The sequence below is a fragment of the Dermochelys coriacea genome, chromosome 6 (genome assembly GCF_009764565.3).
Source record: "Dermochelys coriacea isolate rDerCor1 chromosome 6, rDerCor1.pri.v4, whole genome shotgun sequence".
NCBI classification, from domain to species: domain Eukaryota; kingdom Metazoa; phylum Chordata; order Testudines; family Dermochelyidae; genus Dermochelys; species Dermochelys coriacea.
Window position 1 is genome coordinate 20817136 of NC_050073.1, and position 23726 is coordinate 20840861.

The 23726-nt window shown below is 43.2% G+C and overlaps 1 protein-coding gene across 3 annotated transcripts; it reads left to right on the top strand.

Annotated features, from left to right (window-relative positions):
• The first annotated feature begins 1772 nt into the window (after positions 1–1772).
• MRPL23 (mitochondrial ribosomal protein L23) lies at positions 1773–16018 on the top strand. 3 transcript variants are annotated; one of them, XM_038405723.2, is made up of 5 exons: positions 1773–1933; positions 2946–3068; positions 5960–6042; positions 8134–8207; positions 15678–16018. In XM_038405723.2, exons 1-5 carry the CDS (start codon positions 1914–1916, stop codon positions 15840–15842), a joined length of 465 nt encoding a protein of 154 aa, XP_038261651.1. In that variant the 5' UTR covers positions 1773–1913; the 3' UTR covers positions 15843–16018. The 3 variants fall into 3 exon arrangements, with proteins under 3 accessions (XP_038261651.1, XP_043371835.1, XP_038261652.1); XM_043515900.1 differs by lacking the exon at positions 1773–1933 and adding an exon at positions 2136–2267; XM_038405724.2 differs by lacking the exon at positions 1773–1933 and adding an exon at positions 2613–2833.
• Positions 16019–23726: the final 7708 nt, after the last annotated feature.

Genomic DNA, 23726 nt, shown 5'->3' on the forward strand with positions numbered 1-23726 from the left:
CAGAGGAATGATGATCTGGAGCAGCCTTCCAATGGTGCGTGTAGGGGGGAGAAACAACCTAACAAGTGTTAAAATGGTACTTGATACAATTACGATCAGGATTATATGATGAGGTTGCCTGCAATAGCAAAGGGCTAGACTTAATGACCCAGGAGGTCACTTCCAGTCCTATGTTCAAGTATCTGTGGATTTTGACCAATCCTCTTTTAGTTATTTCTTAGCCAAACTACACATGAAAACTTGGCACAGTCTCTCAATCTTTCTTCACTAGCCAATCTCTTCCATTGTACTATTTTCCCCCTGCACATAGTCGCATGAATTTTTCCAAGGTGAATCGTATTGGGTTATTTTCTGCCCATATTTCTAATCTATCCAGGTCACCTGGTATTATTTCTCTGTCCTCACTGGGGTTTGCAACTTCTCCAAATTTAGTATCACTGTGAATTTCATTAATGTGCTGTTTACTCCCTCTTTGAGTAGGAAGTGGTGGATAATTAACTACGGGTATGTCTACACTACAACTGCTATAGCAGCACAGCTATGGCACTGCAGGTGTGCAGCTGTAGTGTAGATACTTCATACATCAATGGTTTTTTTTCCCCACTGATGATGTTAATCCACCTCTCCAAGAGGCAGTAGCTTCTGTTGACCTAGCAGCATCTACACTGGGCAATAGGTCGACCTAAATATGGCATTCATGGCAACCTGAGTGACATAGCTAGGTCCATCTAATTTTTAAGTGTAGACTGGGCCTAAGCCTGACCTAAGGAACCCTGATTAGATAGATCTTCCATATACTCTGTACTTAAATCACTGCCCTGTTTAAGGTTTTGATCCAGTTTTTAGTCCACATAATACTGCTCCTATGCAAGACAATTGGAATTAATTTTTCAATCTAGATTGAAACACTGTGTCAAATACAATAATATCTGAATATACATCACAGCCACTGCATTTGCCTTGCCCACTAACCAAACACACACAGAAGGACGCTGGAGATCTGGAACTCTGCTGCCTTGGAAAACATAGGCAGAGACAGCAGGTTGCAGCTGGTTTACATTTAATAGGACAAGATGTGAGTGATGATGCCCTGTGCAAGAAACAAACAAGTCCATTTTGCCACATTGCCCCAGGCTATGACTGCTGCATTCAAATGCCTGCAAGGCTGGACCTAAAGCAGGGCCATAGCAAATGTTTTGACCCTGACTTATAGAAATTGACTCCCTCCCCTTGAGTCACCCTGGGATCTCAAATGCTTCTTGTTTTTTTTACTCTTGGTTCCACAACCTACACCAGCATTGCCAACCCTCCCCATTTTACTGTGACTTTTGTGACGGTGGGTCAGTGTTTTTCTTCAAGCCCCAGCTCCAGGAGAATCTCAACGTCCATTTACAATAAAAGCAGGCATCTGGCCCTGGCGCTTGCACAGCAAAGCGGCAGGACCCCCCACCCCAGCCCAGGCTCAGTGTAATCCACAGGCTCAGAAACCAGGGAGCCAAGGCGATTTTTAAGGCAATCTGGCGAGTTTTGGGGGTGGGGCTGGCTGCTGATGGGTTTTTTTTTTTTTTTTTTTGAAGGCTGGGGGCTGCCACCCAGGAACAGGGGTTGAAAAGCCCTGCTGTGGCTGGGGGCCAGGCACCCCTGTGGAGCCCACCTCGCCTACGTCCCTGGGGCTGGCTTGGGCCACGCGCCCCCTTCCCCGGCCCAGCCCGAGCGAGGGGCGCCCCTGGCGCGGAAGGCTCGCGTGTCGTGAGGGCCTCCGGACCTGCAGGGGGCGATAGCGCCGCCTCCGCCGGCAGTGAGCCGGCCGGGGAGACTCTCCTGCGCCGGGCCCGGACGGACACTGGACGCGGCCGCTTGGGGGAGGGGGAGGGGGAGGGGGAGGGGGAGGACGCTGCGCGCGCGGCGGGGCCATGGCCAGCGGGAAGGTTCTGTGAGTAGCCGGCCCCGCCCCCCTCCGTGGTTCACCCACGCGCGAAGGGTCCCGAGGCTGCCGCGTCAGGGCATCACCCCCCCCCTCCCCCCAGTGCGCGCGCGCGCCGCGAGCCTGGCCCCGGGCGCGGCCTGGCTCCCCTCCCGGCTAGGCCGCGTCGGCGGGGTAGGGAGGCCGCCTCCGCTCTCGGGGTAACCGTGCCGCTGGCGCCGCCCCCCCCCCCGCCCAGATTTCGCACGGGGGGGGCCCCCCAGGCCGAGCCCCCCGCCTCCAGGGCAGCTCCGGTGCCCCGCCGGGCGGGACCTACCCGTGTCTGGCTACCGCCGCGGGAGGGGGGTGGATTTAGTCCAGCCCTGGACCCCCCCGCAGCAGCGGCTCAGTTCCCTCTCTTCAGGGGCACGTCGGTCTCTTCTCTGGATTTCTCCCTGGATCCGTCCGGTTCTTTCCCGTATTTTTGTGTCCTTCCCTCCGCCCCCCCCCCCTTCTTCCCTCATGGCTGGTGCTGCCCCACTAACGTTGCCTCCTTCTCCAAATCCCGCCTGCCGTCCCCATCCCTCTTGCTGTCTCGCTCCTAAACTGCCCACAGCCTTCTGGCTCGCAGGTTTGGTCCCTTCCCCTGTTGCAAAGTCCTCTCTCAAAGGACGTTGTGTCCTGCTTTGGGAGGTAGAGAAGAGCTGAATCCTGGCCCTCCGTTAAAGCAGCGTCTCTGGGCTTGTTGGATCCTTAGAAATACCATCGTATGGTGCTGATTAAGGGGTGCCGCCAAGCACGTGGTTTATTCTTTATACATGCTGCTGCCTGTTTTTTTAAAAACTAAAGTGCAAAACCATGCCTGTCTGGCAAAGGAGTAAGCCAGTTTAAAATAAAATAGTGCTGTGGCTGAGGTTTATGTTCTTTGCTGTGAGTACAGTATGTGATTTCACTGGGGGGGGGGTAAAACCATTAAAACCAAGATTTTATAATAGCACTAGTGTTTTATGAGTAACTTTGATGTTTTTCCCGCCCCCTGTAGCTACCCCCTGTACCAGCTGGGAAACCCCCAGCTGCGGATTTTCCGACCTAACTTCTTCATGACCCTGGTGAGGCCCGGTGTGCCACAGCCAGAAGACACTGTACAGTTCCGTATCTCCATGCAGTAAGTGCAAGCAGAGAAACAGTAGATGAAAGGGTCATTTGCTTCTCAGTTTGAAAGCCTTCAGGGATAGCCATCCAAATAATGAGAAGAACAATCTCTCTGGAAATGCAGTTAACTAGGCTTAAGGTCAGATTTTGTTGTTGTTAGTTACAGTAGACTTAGGTTGTAATTAGAATTTGTTAAATCTCCCATGTTGTGAAACTTCATGCCCACTGTTTGAGCAGATAAGCCCATTGCCTGGATGCCATGTGCAGTGAATGTTGCGCGGGAGCAAGTATGCTTCTTGAACTAGAAATAATATCTACAATATTGATAACATCTTACATTGAGAAGCATCCAAAAGCCATTTGCCAACCGAAATGCATACTGTTATTGGAATTGCTTCACCAAAATGCAGCCATCTCTGGAGTGAAACATAGCAACACTACATTGCAGTTTCAGACAGAATGTGTAGAATACGATATCTAACTGAAACTCAAGGGGAATTTTAGGTAGGACCTTTAAGCAAACACTCCTGCACCTATTTAAAGGACGTAAGATCTTTAATTATCACAAGTGTTCAGGAGCTCAGTTTTACATATCATCCAAAATATACCACTTCCAACAACACAGTGTCTCTTTACAACATGCTTGGTAATAGTTCTGTACTGATTTGGAGGGAAGAAGTGACAACTGTTTAGTTATTGACACTGTTTCCTCCACCATGTAGGTAATCTTGGAGTTTTCTCCTGCAAAGATTTAACTCACTTTGACCGTGTTTAGCATATGTGATCTGACAGGATCACAGGCTAAGGTGGCATGGCTGCAGATCCTGAAGCTTTTAACATATAGTGATTGTGTGGTCCTGCATGTGAATCCACTTGGCAAGTGATAGTTCTATCTTCCAAGCAAGCTAAGGTTTTATACCCCAGGTTTTTTTATATTTTCAAATTAAGAGTCCAACTTTGATGTCTTTCCACAGCTGCGTCCCCTTACTCTAGAGAAAAACACACACTTCAAAAGATTCACTGTATGCACCGCTACTTTTGGACCTCTGTTCAGCTGCTGCAGAACCTGTCTTGGATGACTATACAGATAAAGAGGATCCTAAAGAATCTGTTCCTTTGATTTCAAGACATAATCCCTTTAGTTGACACAAGGTCACAGGATTTTGTTCAGTGGATTGCTAGCCAGCCAATAGCTTTTTTGGGGCCAATAGCTGTTGACCAGTAAGGAGAACAGAACTGTATTTGTTACATAACCCTGTCTTCACAAAACTGATTGTCTGCCCATTGATACTTTGATATACCGAAACACTCTGTAGGAAAGGAATGTTGATTAGTGGTCAGAACAAGAGTTGGGAGTCTGGTGTTTAGGATTCTAGTCCCACCTTTTCCACTGATTTATTGTGACCTTGGACAAGTCACTAAAGCTCCTTTTGCCTCAGTTTTGACAACTATAATTTGGATTTAATCCTTGCCTTCCATACTGGGGTGTTGTGCGGCTTAACACTTTTAAAACACTTGAAGTTTATTTGAGGAAAGCTGCTATAGAAGAGCACCTGTTAGATATATAATGATTTTTGACAGTGAGTCCCACTTAAAAATAAACATTTTTGGAGCAACAAGATTTCACTGGAAATCTGTACAAATGGACAATAATAGTGACAGGCTTTGAGAGCAATAACTGTAAAATACTGCCTGAGGAATAGAGAAGCTGATTGTTGTATATAGTCTGCTTTGGGCAATGAATCACAGTTGAGGTAAAGTATATCAGGGACAACACTAGGCTGTGAGCCCGTAGCTTCCAAATGCATCCGATGAAGTGAGCTGTAGCTCACGAAAGCTTATGCTCTAATAAATTTGTTAGTCTCTAAGGTGCCACAAGTACTCCTTTTCTTTTTTTTAAGCATTAAGTTTTCCCTAGCGCCTCTTTCATGTGTTAAGAAGACTCTCCATTTGTCCAAGGGAAGAGGCTTGGGAGAATGCATTGGTTGTAATGAGACCCTTCCTAGAGGCAAGGTGTTGCTGTGATATCCCGCAGGATGCAACCAGAACCACTGTGGCCCCTTCACTCTCCAGCTCAGAGTGCTTCTTACACTGCTTTGCTACTGAAAAGCAGCCTCTCCAGGCTCTGCTCACACAGCCATTAATGTGTAAAGGCACGCCCAGCAAAGTTACATGAATGCTGTAGCCACTCATGAACTATATAGAGGGTGACACCTGCAAATTTCCCAGCCTTGCACCCCAGAAAGGTGCATCTTGCACTGTCCAGCACACTACTGCACAGAGCAAGCTCGTTAATAATTTGTCATTTTATCAAAGAAAATGATTATGCCTGAGCTTTGTTAACGTGAGTGGAGATTCCCCAATCACTTCAACTAAAGCACACTGGTTTAGATAAGACAATAAAGTTTATTAATTATAGAAAGATAGATTTTAAGTCATTGTAAGCGGTTACATGGGGTATTGTGTGTCACAGTTGCTCATCCATTTGTTTTCAGTAACTCTTTTGTTCACCAGCTGTCTGGACACAGCAAAGTCTACAAGTTTGTAGAGGATCCTATAGAGATTAGAGACTTCTACAAAGATAACAAAAGAATTGTCCACTGGGATAGAGAGAGTGAGCCCATCCACCCTCTTTGAATACGACTGGCGTTTGAGTTTTTTACTATTAAGACTACATAGGATTATATAGTTGTTGTTGCTGTGGCCTATGGTTGCTTATAGCACCATTGTGAACTATGTTGTTTGTATATTTGTGGCAGTCAAATTATCTTGGCCAAATGAACTTGTTGATATATTTGCTCTAAAGCATTGATAAGCCTATACATATTTTTTTTCTGTTTTGAATTTAGTTTAAACATTTACGCTTTTCTTCTCTCCTCTCCAAAATATTTCCTCTTTGCACAGGATGACAAGAGTGGATGTTAAGAATTACCTTGAAAAAATATACAACGTGCCAGTGTCTGTTGTGAGGACCAGAATACAGTATGGTGAGTACAGAGGCTAAACTTCTTTTTGGGATGTTTAAAAAGTTTTTGTTTTAATAAAGCTGCTCTTCAGCCTACAACTGTGGTTTTTTTTAATCCCCAAGTGTTGATTCTCCAATAAGATATTTTGAGAGGGTGATGTGGTGAAATTTTTCTCCCCCCTGCCACCACGTTGATCCCATCACTGTGGTGAAGAGATCTTCCTCTCCAGTGTTGAAGATCGGCTGCGTCTGTATGGTCATCCAGTCCTGAGCTTTCCTAAACTCCTTTGTCTGTGAACTTCAACAAGAAGAGACTGTCCTATTCTAGGGAAAATAGAATTTGGTCTTCATATTTGTTCAATTCAGGACCTTTTCTTTTGTCCCTGAGCCAGAGGACCCCCTCTCCTTGGTATGAGGTAAAATCAGTATCTCTGTTTGCTCAGTCCTTACCTTCTACCATTATATTTCACATCACATAACCTTCACACAATTTGTCAAGATCAGCAGCTTCTGTTTGGCAGGACCCAAGACTGAAATAGCAGGAGGGTTTCTGTTGGCTGTAGGTTCTGTTGGCAGAATTCTGTTAGACTTCTAAGGGTAGCCCAGGACTGGAATAGCAGGAACTTGCAGGTTTGTACTGTTGGATCCTTATTTTGCTGAGCATAAAATCTATCCCCTCTGAAGTTAGACACCTGCCAACCCCAACCTTCATTCTTATATAAAATTAGTTAAAACCAACAAAGTATTAAGAAATAGTTAAGGCCAAAAGTAGTTGAGTTTACCTAATAACCAGACTCTATAACTGTCATGGTTGTGCCCTGGTCCCTACACCCAAAAATCCATAACAGTCTGCTCTGATTGATGCCTGGATCTGACCTGATGCCAAACAGTCCTTGGATTAGGGTACATAAAGGTGTCATAAAGCCTTTGCATCTGATGCCCTCCTCCCTGGAGCTTTTGTAATCATAGCTGGAATGCATTGGAAGAGTGATGCAGAGTAAGGGGCAGGATTTTTAAACGTCATCAGCTTGATTTTCAAGCAGTAAGTAACTGAAATGTATCTTGTTCTGACGGACAGGTCAAATTGTGTTGGGTTGCTGGATGTTTTTCTTAGTCTGCATCTCACATCTAGAGAGGAGGAACTGATTGGATGTGTGTGTGAAGGCCAGCAGTGGGGAGGACATTAAAAAAAAAAAAAAAAAGATTATAGGAGAAATCTGAGGAGGAAGAGACAGGAGGGAAGTTAAAAATTCCTAGAGAAAACATGAAGAAATGTTTCTAAAATTCCTTAAAATAGATATGTATTTGTGTGTGTAGGGGAGAAAAGTAGAGAGTAAATTAAAGGGATAGCAAATGTAGTATTTTCAAATTTTTATTTTATAAATAACTTTATATTGACTTTATGCACATTTACTTCCAAACAACTTCTAAAAATATTCATATCCAATTTGACAACCTCTCCACCCCAACTCCCCGTAAATCCTACCCTGGCTGGTGGGAGATGGTAGTTGTGCGTGTATGTTGGGAAGAGGTGGAAGATAGTCGAGCAGGGAGTGGGAAAGTGTCATTAGTTGGGGAGCTATAATGAAGCACAGCCACTATATTTTAGAAAATTAAAAATTGCTAAACTTTTTGGATTTTGTAATTTCTTTAAAAGCAGAAACAGTAAATTGTACTTGTGCACTACCGCTACAGAGTGCCTAGTTTAGATGGGGAGCTCCATGGAGCAGGGACACTGATCTTGTAGCCACTTAATAAATGAGTATTTTCTTCCTTGGGAGTACTGGTTCTCCATAGCTGTTGAAAGAGGAAAGATGACCTAGTGGCTAGTATACTAGTGGAGATCTGGGTTCAATTTCATGCTCCACCACAGGCTTCCTGTGTGACCTTCAGCAAGTGCGCCTCGGTTCCCAGTCTAAAATCGGGATAATAGTATCTACCAAAGGATAAATATGTTTTAATCATTGTGAGGTGCCCAGATTCTATGGTAATAGTATAAATATGTAAGATAGAATTCTTCCTCACAAATGAATCAAAACTCAAATCAAACCTTTCTGTTGGGGGAGCTTGTGACTCTGGGAAAGTAAAAGGGAGTTTCTCTTCACTTGAACAGGTGCAAACAACAAAAGGAACCACAAGAACCAGAAAGTGAAGAAGCCAGATTACAAGGTTGCGTATGTGCAGCTGGTGAGTAAACATGTATGTGTGTTTGAAGTGAGAGTAGGGTCTGTTAATCAGCATAATTAGTAATAATGCTCAGTGAATTGTCCATTGTACTGTATAATTATGCAACTTCAGCCTTCCTTGTACTAATGGTGTCATCCCCTGCTACTTCTGCCACCCTTTAGATCTCATGGTGAGGTTATCTGAATGAAAAGAGTTTAGTTCAGAAACACCCAAACAAACCATTAGTTTTTAAATCCCTTTTTGTTTGAGGCCTGAATCTAAGGTCCAGTCTGGTAGCATTGAGTATCAATCTGCCAGTGAGTTTCATGCTGATCCTGTACTCTGCATATTGAAAGGTTCACCATTTATGTGGCTGATTGCTGAAATGTCTACTAAGTTAAAGAATAAAGGTGGGGGTATTTTAATAAAACTCTTTGGATGTTGGATTGGTTGGAAGAGTTTAAGGCAATGCCCTTGGAGGGCTTTCAATCATGTCTTAACAAGTATGATTTGTGGCTAAACTGGGTTCTAAAATCTTGGTGTTCCAGTGGAGATGGAGCCCAATATTTTGTATAACTGAGGTAGTTTTTTTTAACAACCCAAGCATATTATAGTTCAGATTCCTTCCTGGAATAACCTCTCTGATTTAAAACTTACACTCACAAAAACTACCTTAAAAGAACATTATTAAATTGCCAAATCAAGCACTGGAAACTTAGGAAATGCCAGAATTACTATTGCCCATACAACCTTAATCCTACTCCCTTGTGCATCCATCCTGTGCATTGAATGAAGCAAGTGTTCTGTGGGAAAAATAGTATATGATCATATAATTAAAGACTGGATCGTAATGTATTTGCACAGAAAACTGAATTAAGGTTGCATAGTCAACCATAAATCTGGCATTTCCTAATGTTCTGGTGCTTGACTTTGCAACCTTAAATGTTCTTTTAATGGTTTTTATATGTAATTTATTCATTTTTTTTAAAAAAGACCAAGATAAAAATAAATTCCATTATGTACAACTGTGTAACAGCCCTCTTGGGGAGTGTATAGAGTTGACCCCCCGCTAACTTACATGGAGGTAAAAACTCCAGGTCCTTGTCTCCACTAGGATTTTACAACATGCAATAGCTATTGATGTAAAAACACACCTATTATTTTCAGTGAAGACATAGTTTGAGATACAGGGGAGATTTACCCTGAGAGAGGGTAGGCAGTGTTACTATATTGTCTATGCTTCTTGGGGCTTCCAGTGTGAGGAAGCCTCTCTAAGTCACAGTCAAGACTTAAAAGGAGCCTTGCAGGTGGAGGGGATTTAGGGGTGCATGGTGTCCTTGCATTTCCTGGCCAGGCTCCACTTTCTGGCCAAGGCAGTCCCCTAATAGAGACTTGGCAGCCACATTCTCTGCTTTCAGGAAGGATCAGCCAGATTGTAAACAAGCATAGATCTTCAGAAGATGTCTACACTGTAATTAGAAACAAAATTCTCCAGTGTTGTGGAATAGATTGCAGACTCAGAGCAGTATTGTGTGTGCTTACCGCAGGCCAAGCATCTGTACCTGGAACAATCACAGACATCACATCTGTGAGGCAAGCATTTAACAATGCCATACTTTATCATTCCATGATATCAGACAGCTTTGATGCTTTGGGGCAGGGATGATTTATTTGCTCTTCACTGTGTTAGGCGCTGTACAAATGGAGCCCGGATGCATAGTCAGAGCTCCTAGACACTCCTACGGTAATACAAGTAAAGTAATAACACGAGGCACTACAAAGTGATGCAGTGAATCTTGAGCCAGGATATCATATGTGTGTTCTGTTTCCCCTTACCTCTAGGTTTCCAGGCTCTTCCTGCCCTCTCCTATTTCTTTTGTGTGTGCTCTGCCTCCTGGCCCCCAGTACTCTTTACTTTCATGTCTTCCGCATGTATTTCTCCTCTTTGTGTCTTTCTTTTTTTTTTTAAATACTAATTCTTGTCTGTCTCTCGCTCTGCTCCCAGTTCTGTTTTAGTGTTGATTTTACAGCAGTGGACTAGAGTTCATGCCCCCACTGTTAATTCTGAAACTTTTGGTTTGTCTGCATTAGGCCCCATGGAGCCCATGGTTAAAATAGAACTCTATTCCTAGTGTAGAAAAACCTCTGCTAAGCACTTCAAAATCCCTTTTTGATTAGAATCATGCTGCATCTGTAACAACTCCAACTAAGGTCAAACTAGTGAGTGTTTTTTGCTTCCCCATCATTTTTACCAGCTGTGTTTTCTCTAGTCCGGTTTCAAGTTAAAATGGTGTAAGAGTATAAGAAAATTGAAGAGGTCAGGAGTGTTTTGTGTTGGCCTTCTTATCAACCACTAGGTGGAAGCATTACTCTTCCTAGTGTAAGGTTTCCTGAGCTACAGCTCACTTCATGCGATGAAGTGAGCTGTAGCTCACGAAAGCTTATGCTCAAATAAATTTGTTAGTCTCTAAGGTGCCACAAGTACTCCTTTTCTTTTTTGCGAATACAGACTAACACGGCTGCTACTCTGAAACATCTTCCTAGTGTGACTTCCTTCGCTAGCAAGTCTCTGGTTACCTGGATAAAATCAGATTCATTTTAAAGAGACCTAGTCATCCTGGTCTACTTCAGAGAACATCAGCTTCCATAGCACCTGCACATACTAATGTACTGAAAGTGTTTTGAAGATGAACGGTACATTATTAAGAACCGTATACAATATATCTGTTCAGTCTCTTTTAAATTCTATTTCTTGGGGATTTGAAATGGCTTTCTTTTTCCTCAGACTAACTTGCCAAATAAGTTGTCAGTCCAATTGTTACTATTCTCCCATTAAAAATGACCTTAAATCGTCAAAGCTGTGGTCAAAAATGTCTTAAGTCACTCTAGAGCCTTGTTCCTTCTCTTCTCTTCCCACCTTCTGGGGACGCAGGGGGAAGGCTTTATGTTACAGATTCATAGTCCTTAGTATGGAATGCTGCTGCCTTTTAAGCTATTTTATTTTTCATAAAAGTCAAGTTATTTATCTTTGCAAAGAAGCTGCTGCAAATGTGGTTTAGCTTTTTTTTCTCTGCTTTAATGAAAAATGAACTGGCAAATGCTAGCTCTGATGAAGGTATGGATGCCATAAAAAGTCAGTGAGAGACTTTATGGCCATGTCAACACTGGGGAAACTTAAAAATATATAGATATATATTCCTACCAGTGCTGTCACTAGTTCTGCTAAGCAAGTGGAACAGAAGTGTAAACAAGGCTCTGAAATCCAGATCTGTTTTTACCTCCATTTTAATTATACCTGCTTAGAGAAAATCTAATGGAAATGGTAGTAAAAAGAAGAGCAGTCTTGTCTACTTTGGGCTAGTACCTGTTCAGCTGTACAAGGGATGGCACCAGTGGGAATTTTTTTGTAAATATTCCTACATATATCTTGGCTACAGTGCCTATTAAGTATGTATTTAGCAGTTCACATGTCACTTTAAAAATGCTCCCATCCAAACATGACAGCAGTTTGTAGGGTTTCTCATTGTATTTGAGGAATATTGGAGAAAGTAAGATTCCCCATATGCTGCTATGTTACAGAAAGGATTTTAAAGTTAAGTCTCCTATTCTGCTTGGCCCTACTCTTTATTTTAATACCAGATATTATTATAAGACACAAGGAGAGTCATTCAAATATATTAGGTTATAAAACTGAGCTGCCTTTGCTGCTGGCCCACGTTCCACACTGTAGGAGTCCAGCATATTTTAGATGATGACATTATAAACATTACTCTACCCTAATTCTGAAGGACAGTAGTAAGCGTCTTAATTATCCAAATAATCAAAAGAGCTTTCAGCTGTTGGCAAACTCAACATTTGTTGCATTATTCCTATAGAACAGTTTCTGTGCTGCCCTTCTGTTTCTAAATTTGTAAAATAAATGGAAGGTCAGAGCACGTATAACTAGCTTGTGCTGGACAAGCCTATTAGCTGGATATTTCCGGCATGAGGCTCAGTGGTGAAAAGGTTAACAATGTTAACACTTAACTTTAAAGGCCTAATTATGATCACTTAGCAGCCCATTAAGCTGAATGGAGGCAATTCGTACTTCTTGGTGTGATATTTCTCTCTGAAGACAACCTTTATTTCCACCCTGAAAATGATCTTCCTAACCAGAAGAGCTAAAAATGTAAACTAAAAATAGACTTAGCACTTATTATAGCATTTTAATCTTCAAAGGTTTGAGCAACATTTCATGAATTAATCCTTACAATAGCCATTATGTAAATGAATTTTATACTAGGGTAAACTGAAACAGAAGGATTAGATTTGAGGAGTTAATTGCTTCCTTTTTTTTATGTAAACAATGGACCATGCCCCTCTCTTGCATATAAATTTATAATTTGTAGAAAACAATTACATCTGTGAGAAGACCCATAATCCTTGCAATACCTAGATTTTTAGCACCAACATGTTTTACTGTCCCAACAACAATAAAATATATTTATAAAGCCCCCTTCATTCAGTAATCTCAAAGCACTTTTTAGACATAAAATCTCACCACACCCTGGTGAGCTGGGCATTATCTTCAGTATACAAAAGGAGCAGTTTGGGGCCCAGTGTGGTTAAGTGGTTTACAGAAGGTCACACAGCAAACCATTGTGAGTACTAGGAAGAGAACGCCAGAAACATGCCTTCCAGTTGCATGTTGTAACAGTCAACATTCCATCATGTGGGAACTTCGAGGTGAAGTTGTGGCCCTGTTGAAGTCAATGGTGATTTTGCTTTTGACAGGTCAGGATTTCCCTTATGAATCTTTTCTCATATGGCTGCCAATTGTTTACTGTATTAGTTTAAAAAATTATAAACTTGTATATTTTATTTACAAACAATGCACCTAATGCCTTCGGTATACTGAATTTAAATATGTCTGAATGTACGCTCTGCCCTTTACATAAACTTATGCCTGCTGATAAATTTTAAGTTTTGAAAAGTCCAGAAATAAGCTTTTGAAAATTAGCTACCAAGCATGCACAATATCTATTTTTCATGCAGCTTTCATCACTCTAGTCTTACAGTGCGGTATTACAGTGTAGTATTATTAGGATTTATAAACCTTCAGTTCCAGGGTGTAATGTCTTGGCTGTTTGAAATCGTGTCTGGCTGCTAGCCAAAATCAGAATTTCTTTACAAAACAAGAGCTGAAAAGAGCCAACTTATCTACCCTGATTTTATTTAGTAAAAAGCTCCAGATACAGATAGACTTAATCTGCTCAATATTTTACTTTCACCAGCCTTGGAATGGGAACTCTGAGCACTTTGATAAACGGATGAAAGGTTTGTCTGGTTCCACTGTACCCTCTGTGTATAAGTCTGTATTCTCTTTTTGCAATGCTTAGTGAATCACAACGGATATCACTGGTATGCTGCAGGGACTATTTTCCTTCATTCTCCAATAATGGAAGCATATTGGTATTGGAAACATACCAAAATGGCTGTGCTACATCAGGAGATCACTCCTTTCCACATTGTTACCAGTAAAACTCGTGCTTAGGTCCTGCCTACATGTTGGCTTGAATTGTTTTCAGATCAGTTCTGCTAAAATGGTTTAATCCCCAGTGCATATGAGGCTTTAGGGCTGACCTGGTCTGTGTCAGGGAATTTTGTTGCAACATGTTTGTCCCTTGTTTTTGTTAAAGCATATTAATATTGTGCAGTGTAGACAGGATCTTAGCCACATGGCTGAAGTCTTCTAAAGTCTCGGACAGCCTTGGGCTGTAAGAGTGCTCACAGCTGGTCCAGTCTGTGTATTTTCTAAGGGAATGGTATAACTACTTTCATGGTACTTACAGCAAAGGAGCTTCAATACTCCATGGTTTCAGCACTGTTTAGGAGTACTAATGAGACCCAATTCTATACTATGAAATGGAGCTGTGCTTTAATTGTTGTAGAACAGCTGTTCTGTACCCAATCCCGTTTGTTTTTTGTAGTGTAGATAGCCTCTTAGGAACTCCAGGAAGCGTATGCTACAGAAACAACCCGGGAATCTCATTGCACTAGTTGAACTTGTGGTAAGTTCAAGCATGGATAAGCTCAACTGGGGCAAATTTGCAACTTCCTTATCTACGTTTGGGGTTTAGAACATCTCTCACTTGTAAATTGCCATGTAGTGTATAAGGCTAAATAAAAAAAATAATACAAGGACAGCTGTGTCAAGTGATATGGTTACTGTTCTCCTCAGACCGAGTTACATCACATTTTCAGTTCTAAAATGAAGTGTAGATGGGAACACAACAGTGTTCTGGAAGCAGAGTTGAGCCTTGTTCTGATGCCAGCCTGGCATGAAATGTGATAAAGCTCCCATCTAGAGCTGTGTTGTAACTGGATCTCTGATGTGGTTGTGTTTGTAGTGTAGATGGGCCTTTACCCATTTTTTACAAATGCACTCTAATTTGCAAAACCAATTTCAGTTTATAGACTGGCAATAAATGCATATAAAAACCCTGAGAAATGTGCATTTATTTGTCAAATAGTTTTAAAACAGCCCCAGTATTATTTGTATAACCTTTCTCTCTCTCTGCCATACTATTGTGTGTGTGTTTAATTATGCAGCATTTCATATTGAAGTGAATGGACAGGGCTTGCATTGTTGATTTAAAGAGGTTGCGATTGGTACAAACAGAGAAATAGAGATAATGTCAATGGGATAGAACGTTGTCACAGAATAATGGTTTCCTGCTGTTAGATAAAAGCTAGAGGCCAAGTGATGTTTATTTTCCATCCAAGCGGGAAACACTGATCCTGTGATAGTGATATACTACAACAGCTTGTCTGTTAGGCGGAATGATTGATATAGGTTTAATCACTTTATCTCATGAACGCTGTTGGTACATTATAGTTTTTTTCCACTGTACTGTTGTTTTACATTCTATTCTTTGTTTCAACTGGTGAGAGACCCCAGCCATCCACTATCCTGTACGACCCCCCATAGTGACTATTGCTGAAACTGAACTGTAGCACTTGTCACCATGATAGCTAGGCATATTAAGTATAACATTTATATTATAAATTAACCAGCCATAAACACAGACCATTACCTAAGTGCTAAATAAAATAAATGGTCTTTACATGGTTCACTGAAGTTGGCACTCTGGCAGAACTGCTCCCTGCCAGTGGCCTTGATTTTATCTTAGGAGCTAATACAAACACCTCTTAGTTGATGCACTGTGGTATAATATAAGAGATGGATCTCAGATAGTCATCTCCTGAGCATTTATGCCTTGAAGATAATTGCCAACACCTAGATTCGCACATAGAAGAGAATAGGAAACCAGTGAAGAGTATGTGCTCTTGGCGTGTGTAGGGCCCTGTCCTGCTTGGGAGATGGGAAGTAACATTCTTCACCAGCTGAAGCTTCTGGGTGGTCTTCAGATGTAGCTGTATGTATGTACATCACAGCTACTTCAGAGAGAGGTTGGAATGTGTATCTTACCATTTGTTCTCTCTCTTTAGGGTCAGGGACAAACCTTCCAGTTCCCAAACCTATTTCCAGAGAAAGAAGAAACCCCAGAACCTGGCTCTGTCGAAGACATCCAGAAGCAATTTATGGAGAACGAGAGACAGAGGCAGACAGCTGACCCCAGGCGAGGAGGAGTCACCGACTGGTTTGGACTTTGATGGAACAAGGCAGCTGCCTTTCTTTATGCCTTTTTGATGGATTTTAATCAGCAGAACCTGTGTCTTTCTCTCCCTGTGACATAGGGTTTATTTTCGAGCAGCCTATCTGTGCGTAACTGTGACAAAATGGCACAAAAGAGAAAAAAATAAAAAGACAGCGTTTCAGATCTTTCTTATAAAGGCTCTGGACCTCATAAATACAGACTCACTGGCAGTTCTCTTTGGGTGGGTGAGTGTCACCCACCCCCTCCCACTTAGAGCCCTGCAACTCGACCCAAATCAACGGAACCCAACTACAAGTGTCAGGTTTGAGGCAGGTCAGAAAACAACCCAACCCTCTTGGGGTCAGGTCAGGTTGTCTCTGATGACCTTCTGCCGCCTGTGAAGTTGGTGTGGCAGCAGCTTTATGCCCCACTCCTGGTGGCTGTTGCCATCTCACTGCACTCTGTACGTGCTGCAGAGCGAGTGTGCTGATGAGGTGCAGTGCGTCTCTCTTTGCCATAGTGCAGTGGTGGATGGTGGTTGGCAGGAGTGGGGCATGCAGCCACTACTGTGCCAACCCCATGGGCAGGAGGCAGGGGCAGCAGTGATTCAGGTTTGGGGTGAAAGATTCAGGGTTAGGTTGGAAAATGACTAAACCCTCTCAGGCTTGGGTTGGGTGGGCTTGGGTCCAGTTCAGGTATAGGTCGGGCTTAAATTTAAAGGCCTAAGCAGACCTCTACTCCCACTCTCCTTACCCACTGCCTCCTGCAGGTCATTTGAGCACCAGTATCAGAAATGTCACTGTCCAACGTTAATTGTAGCGTGCATTGAATAGATTGTATAAAGAATGAGCTGGGTGGATGCTATACTGATGGGGCAATATAAGATGGACTGGCTGCTCTAGCTAACCAGTGGATTGGTTACATGGGTTTCAGAGCACCAGTTTCCATCCTTGTCAAGTGGACTAATGCTTTGATCACAGGATACTATGCTGTAGTTATTTCCAGTGATGACTTCTGCTTGGGGATGTAGCTGTGATCTAATTTCACTACTCCTTAATGTTTAATATCTTCTGGTGTTGTGGGGCTTTTAATGTTGGAGGAGGAGGAGGCTATACAAGATGGATGCACATTTATATAGTCCACAAAGGCTTTCAGGAACTAGTGAATATGATTCTCCTTGAATGCTGATACGTGACATAAGTAGTTGATTCTTGGGACAAGTGCACACTGGAAACTTCTGCTGGCATAACAATGTCAGATAGGAGGAGGATTTTTTTTGAGATAGCTATTCCGGCACAAGCCCTAGGGAAGATGCGATTATACTGACATAAAATGCTTTTGCCAGCATAGTTTATTTTCGCTCACAGATCCGGTGTAAACTATGCTGGCAAAAGCACTTTCTTGCTGCTATAGTTGCATCTGTGATAAGATGGTCTGCCAGCTGTTATACCAGCAAAGTGTTTCTAATGTAGGGCCGCTGTGTTCAGATTCTTCCATTGTCTTGTGTTCCTGCCTTTTCTCTTTGCTGTGGTGAGGACGTATCCTTTCCTTCTCTCCTCTTCGCCAGGTAATGTGCTCTGCTTGTATGTCAAAAGGGAGGCTGCTTTTCAGCAGCTAGAGTAACTGTACTACTGAGGCCTTTGGAAAGGAAGCTGTGCCGCCCTCAGCGCTCTCGTTTCTCTCGGTTGGCCACTAGATATATAAATCTCCTCCTCTCCATCATGTGAGAGGTCAAACTTTCAGCTCAAGTTTCTCCTTCTGCCATTTGAAGCTCTTGGCTGTGCAATGAATGAACTCCCCCCTTCAACACCCTTCTCCCTCTACCCAGACACTCTCCTTTAGTTCCTGTCTCTTTGCAGACTGGACAGCTGGCAAGATGTTTACAAGGAGACAGCTGTTCCCCAGAGAAGCCATCCAAATAAGATTTTATGCACTCTGTCCTGCTCATTAGCTGCCTGTCCCCTGCATGACAGTCTGATTCCTGTGGTTGGTTCCGTACAACACCAGTGAATACCCCACCCCCTCCTTGTACAACATCCAAGAAAGAGATTTAGAGTGCATCACAATCTGCCAGCCAATGCTTAAACAGAGAGATGCTCTTGGGAGGGGGAAACGAGAAGGGAGGTGGTGTTATCACGGAACTGCTAACAGAGCTACTGTAGTAGACATAGAAAAATACTAGGTCCGTCTGAATTAGTTTTTATGGCCAGCATATGCAACAAACCCAGCAGTGCCGAAAATCGCTAGTGATACTTGAAACCTCGTGTAAGTCAGGAGATGGCCTACAATTTTAGAATAGAGTGGCTGAATTTCCAGACCAGTTGGTTTAAAGGGGCTATGCTCAGACTAGCATAACCCCAGTCTTAGACTGTAAGCACTAGTGTGAGGGACTGTCTTTTACTGTGTGTTTGTACAGCTCCCAGCACAACGTGGACCCGATCCTGTTGGGGGTATCTAGTTGCTACTGCAGCATGAATGCTAAATAATACATGTGGAAGCCAGCTGGTGTACTGAGCTAGGTATCTGCCTCCACCTTGTACCATGGGCTTGGGAGAGCTGGAGTGGAACCACCCCCATGCTGCCAGCTTGCTTTGGGGAAGCCGGCTGGTGTTCTTTACTACCTTTTTCCTCGTCACTGGTCAACCAGCCTTAACCAAAGAGTCGAGCAGCTCTTCGCTGTGAAGAGTATAGTATAGTCATAGGGAGGTATGACTCAGCTTCGGTTAACTGGGGTTGCTCTTTGTCTATAAGAGCTAGACATAATAGGAACAGGTACCTGGCTTAGCCATGAGACTCTAACCTTCAGCCTTTCTGCCCTGCCCAATTCCTGGTTCTCAGAGTAGCTCTGGGCAGGATAGGCCCGCAATGCAAGTTAGAATAACCTGAGGATGGCTTGCCTGAGGATGACTTGCACCAGCAGTAACAGCCCAGGATGACGATAGTATGCTGCAGTCCAGAGCACACCCTATGCGGGGGGGATTTGCTATGGTGGCTTCTTGCCACCCAGGGGTTCCCCTATGTAAGAGGACTCCCTATCTGGCTATTTAAGCCAGCTTTTTGCCCCTTTTGCACTGCAGGCTGACACAAATGGGAAGGAATAGGGGCCAGGATCTGGTGCTACGAGTCTGTATAAAACTGGCCCTTGCACATTGTAGCAGATACCCAGCAGCCAAACCCCACAAAGGAGAATTTTCCAATCCGAGTGAAGATAAAGTTAATAAAATACTGAGTGAAAATCTCACAAAAATGTTGTTCTTGCTTGTACAACCCCAGTTTCCATGGAACTGGCATCAGAGAGGTGGCAGATACTTTCAGCTCTCATGCTGGCAAAAAGTTTATAGAAAATGACTATCAATACTGGTGTTTAACATTTATCTAGGGCTTTATAAATCCTATGGCTGCCCCTGCATGGTCACTATCACAATCATTTTACAGATTAGAAAATAGATTCAGACCTGCCTGGGGTCCACAGCAAGTTGGTGGCAGAACTGGGACTAGAACTCAGAACTATCTGACTCTTGGTCCCATGTTGAGGTCACAAAACCATGCTTGCCTCAGTGCACCCCAATGTCCCATAGTATGCCAAATGGTCAGCAGTGGTTTCTGGGAGGTCAGATACTGCCCTGTTGCCGGGAGGTCGACAGCTGTCTCTGATAGGCCAGAAGGGCAGCAGCTGTCTCTGAGAGGACCAGTATTGATTGTAGAAGTAAATAATTTCTCCATGGAGTGAACTGATTACTTGATAGAAGGGGTGCCTGAAAAAGGCATCATCATAAGATTCTGGTATGACGCACAGAGCCATACTTGGCACAGAGAGCTCTGCAGCTGCCGGCCTCCCTGACACGTAGCGGAGATGCAGAATGGTTCCTTTCCCCTCTTGTCATGTACAGACCCCAGAATGGCGTAACATATTGGAATGCAGAGTAATGTGCGAGGGATGGGGCATGTCAATTCAATTGAGTGAGGGATTCTGTTTAGTTGCTGGGAGAGATGATCAGCTTGTTGTAAAAATACGAATTCAAACAATAGATCACCCTCCTGTTGCCATTTATTTTAACCTGAATTACAAGCCACCACAACCTGTAAAATAACTTCCTTAGTGATACAGCTTTAAAATAGCTTTGTACTATTACTCTCCTGCTTGCTCAAAAGCTTTGTGTGAAAAGCTAATGATTGGTTGGGTGAGACAGGATTACACAGTTCTCATTTGAAATGAAAAAGCGCAGCCTAGAGTAACCATTTTGGCACGCTTAGAACAGAGAGACAATTGAAATATCCCACACAGTTCAGCCTTTGGTTCATATTCCATTGTCCTGTGCTGCCTTTTTAACTTATCAAGCTATATAGTAAGGGAGATGCACTGAGGGAAAAGGCTAAGCAAAATAATGGTGTAAGAATAAAAGTAAATATTACTTTGCATTGCTGTGGTCTGTCCCATCAAAGCATTTTACAATTAATTAAGCTTTGCAAAACCCCCATGGCACAGGCCAGTATTATCCCTACTTTACAGCTGAGGAAGCCAAGTCACTGAGGAAATGTCTACGCTGCAGCTGAAAGCATGCCTCTCATACTGGGTAGACACATGTGCTACCTGTGCTCAAGCTAGCGCACTAAAAATACCAGTGTGGATGCTGTGGCACAGGTGGCAGCTTGGGCTAGCTACCGGAGCTAGGACCTGGGCTTGTTCTTGGATGGGTAGCCCATGTTGCCACCTGGGCCACAATGTCCACACTGCTGTTTTTAGCATGCTAGCTCAAACAGAGCTAGTGTGTGGCTGTCTACCTGGGCTGGGAAGCTTGCTGCCAGCTGCAGTGTAGACATACCCAGAGAGGTTTAGTGACTTGCTTATGCAATAGGTGGCATAACTGGGTATGGAACTCAGAGCTTCTGGTTCTCAGTCCCGTGACCGTTAGTCTGTGCTCCCAGTGGCAGAAAAGATGGGTGGAACTATCTGTCCCTGAGATCTGGGTAACACCAATATTTTTGAATGAATGAAACTGAGGAAAACGTTCGCTTATATTCATCCAGGATGATTGTTGCGGGAGCTTTGCCATTGTCTGGGAGCCACATGATCTGCAGAGGGTTTTTTCCCCCAGTTGTTTCTGAAGATGTAGCTATTGAGGAGAAAGTTGTTCTACAGACTGGAATTTCTCTATTGCTTTTTCAGCTGGGGCAGAGGAAATAACCTCCCGTGGGTAGTAAGGGCTGGTACAACAGGTCTGCTTTGTAAGTGAAAAAGGGCAGCGTCTATAGACATACCATAGTATTGCTTTAGGGTGTGGGAGCTAAAAAAACTAAGGTCCTGCCCACCCTGCCTTCTCCTGAAACAGTTTTCAAAGACTGCCCATAAACCATTTAAAAATAGTTGGCTGAAAATGGTTTTGCCCCATCCACATTAGCTGACACTCCCATATTTATAGTTTAAGCCCTGAAAGGGACTATTATGATTATCTAGTCTGTCGTCCTGTGTAACATGCCATAGTTTTCATCTAGTAAGTCCTACATTCCACCACAAGTTTTTGGGTTCTATGTATCTAGATCAAGCAAGGCAAACTTCCCTAAATAGGCAGTGCTTGAGCAACTGGAAATTAAGTAAGTGGAGTAGTTCTGTCTTACTCACTTTTGACTTGATCTTAAAGAGGCTTTGGTGTAGAAAATTGAGCATTGATATTAATTATCAAGGGTTGGTAAAGAGGAAGGATAATTTTATAAAAAAATCTTTAAATCCAAAGGGTTTTAGAGTAAACAGTGAGACACCCTGACTAACTGGGGCATTCCCTGTAGAATGATTTATGTCTATTTAGACAGCATATAGCTCCTTGTGTATATTATAGCTTATCAAAATGAGTGCTGCTCATTGAGCATAACTCACTGTTATGAACACACCCATCTTCTAGAGTTTACAAGGTATCCTCTAATAATTCAATGCATTGCCTGAGAATTTGGTGCACTATGTCTTGGCCCAAAAGCAATTGTTTTTATTACAAAACACAACTCTGGTTACCAATCACTGCTCCTCCTTTTCTGCCTTTAGCTGTTCTTAAATCCTAAGAGTTCAAAACAATCACAAGTTATTTAGGGCAGCGTTTTCAAAAGTCATTTTTTAGGCACTAAGTCTCACTGAAAGTCAATGAATTACGTGAATGATCCAAAGTCTGGAAAATTTGCCTTCTTACAGTGAGAGACTAAGGCAACGTCTACACTACAACATTAAGTTGACCTAACTTATGTCAGCGTACAGCTGCCACAGTAATTACATCATTTGTGCATGTCTACACTTTGCTTCTCGTATCAGTGGTGCGTGTCCTTACCAGGAGCATTTGCATTGATTGTGTTATCAGTGTGGGGCATTGTGGGATGGCTCCTGAAAGCCAGTAACAGTTGATACTGACACTGTGTGGACCAAACTACATCGACCTTGACTCTATGCAGCTCGCAGAGGTGGAGTTATTAAGTCGGTGTAGCGGGGTGGTTACGTTGGCGGGAGGGAAATTTAAGCGTAGACACGTCCGTAGTTAGGTCGACGTCAGCAGCCTTGTGTCAACCTTACTCTGTAGTGTAGACCAGATCAAAAGATGCTCAATCTATTTAATTCATCAAAGAAAAAGTTAAGAGGTGTTTTGATCACAGTCTGTAGGTACCTATGGGGGGAGAAGATTTGTGATAGCAGAGGGTTCTTTCATCTAGCAGAGACATAGTAAGAGCCAATGGCTGGAAGTTGAAGGTCGACAAAGTCGGACTAGAAGTAACCTGTGTAGAGTAGGCAAGTATTATTCCCACTTTACAGTTGAGGGATTCTGACGAGGAGGGGGACAGATGCATTTCAGACCTGTGATCCTGTGCCTAGATGTTAAGAGTTGGGATAAGTGACCAATTTGGTCATATAGTTGACCTCCACAAGTTGGGAGGGACTGCTTCTGCCTACGTTCAGGCACGTGTACACATGACAAGCCCAGTGAGTGGCGTGTCCCAACAGCTGCGGACGACTGGTCATCATACCCAGTGACTCTAAACATCCTGTTTATCCCTGCAACAGGGAACAGTTGATTGAAAGATAAATACCAACAAATTCTGTGAGGAACGACATTCCCCCTCACTCCAAATTGGGCAAACAACCCTGAAAACAAAGCAAAATAAACATGTTGATGGAGACATATGTATTTACACATAGTGCCTGTACTCGGGCGGGGTGGGCAGGGGATGTGTATGCATGCACCCATGTGGTGGTTGCAGAGGGGGTGATCGCAGTATATTCAGGCTGCCAAAAAGCTTTTTTGCAGGGTCACCCTCGGGGCATGGCTCTTTTTTATTGAAAAATAAAACAGCCTGAAAACCCCCCGAATTGGCAGTGAGATCTTTTTTCTTCCCCCTCCGTTTGTTTGTTGTTCATTTGTCGCTACACAGGAGGTCTGTTTACTTTGTCAGAGAGAATGAGGGACTCAAGAGACACTGCTTTGCATGCAAAGCTTTTATGGAAGGGGCTAGGAGAAGAGGAAGTTAGAAACTTTCCAGTTCCTTTGAAACAGAGCTAAAAGATTCTGGGGGCTCTTTCTTTTGCTTGTTTGCTAAATATATATTGAGCCTGAGTCTGGTCTGTTTATGCAGACAGAACTGCCATTGACTTCATGGACTGGCCTGGGCCAACTGTCATTGCTCATGGATGCAATTTTCTATAAAGCTGGTGTGAAAAGCTTAAGAATTGTGTAGACTAGAAGCCGAGTTAAAAACCAGCTACACCAGATTGCAGTCTTTTCTTGCTTGTGGGATCTTCCTGGTTTGCTTTCAACCCACATGTGCAGCCTAGTAACATACCCTCCGTGCCCCCCCACAACATTGGCCCTGAAGCTACAGGTGAATTCATAAAAAGAAAAGGAGTACTTGTGGCACCTTAGAGACTAAC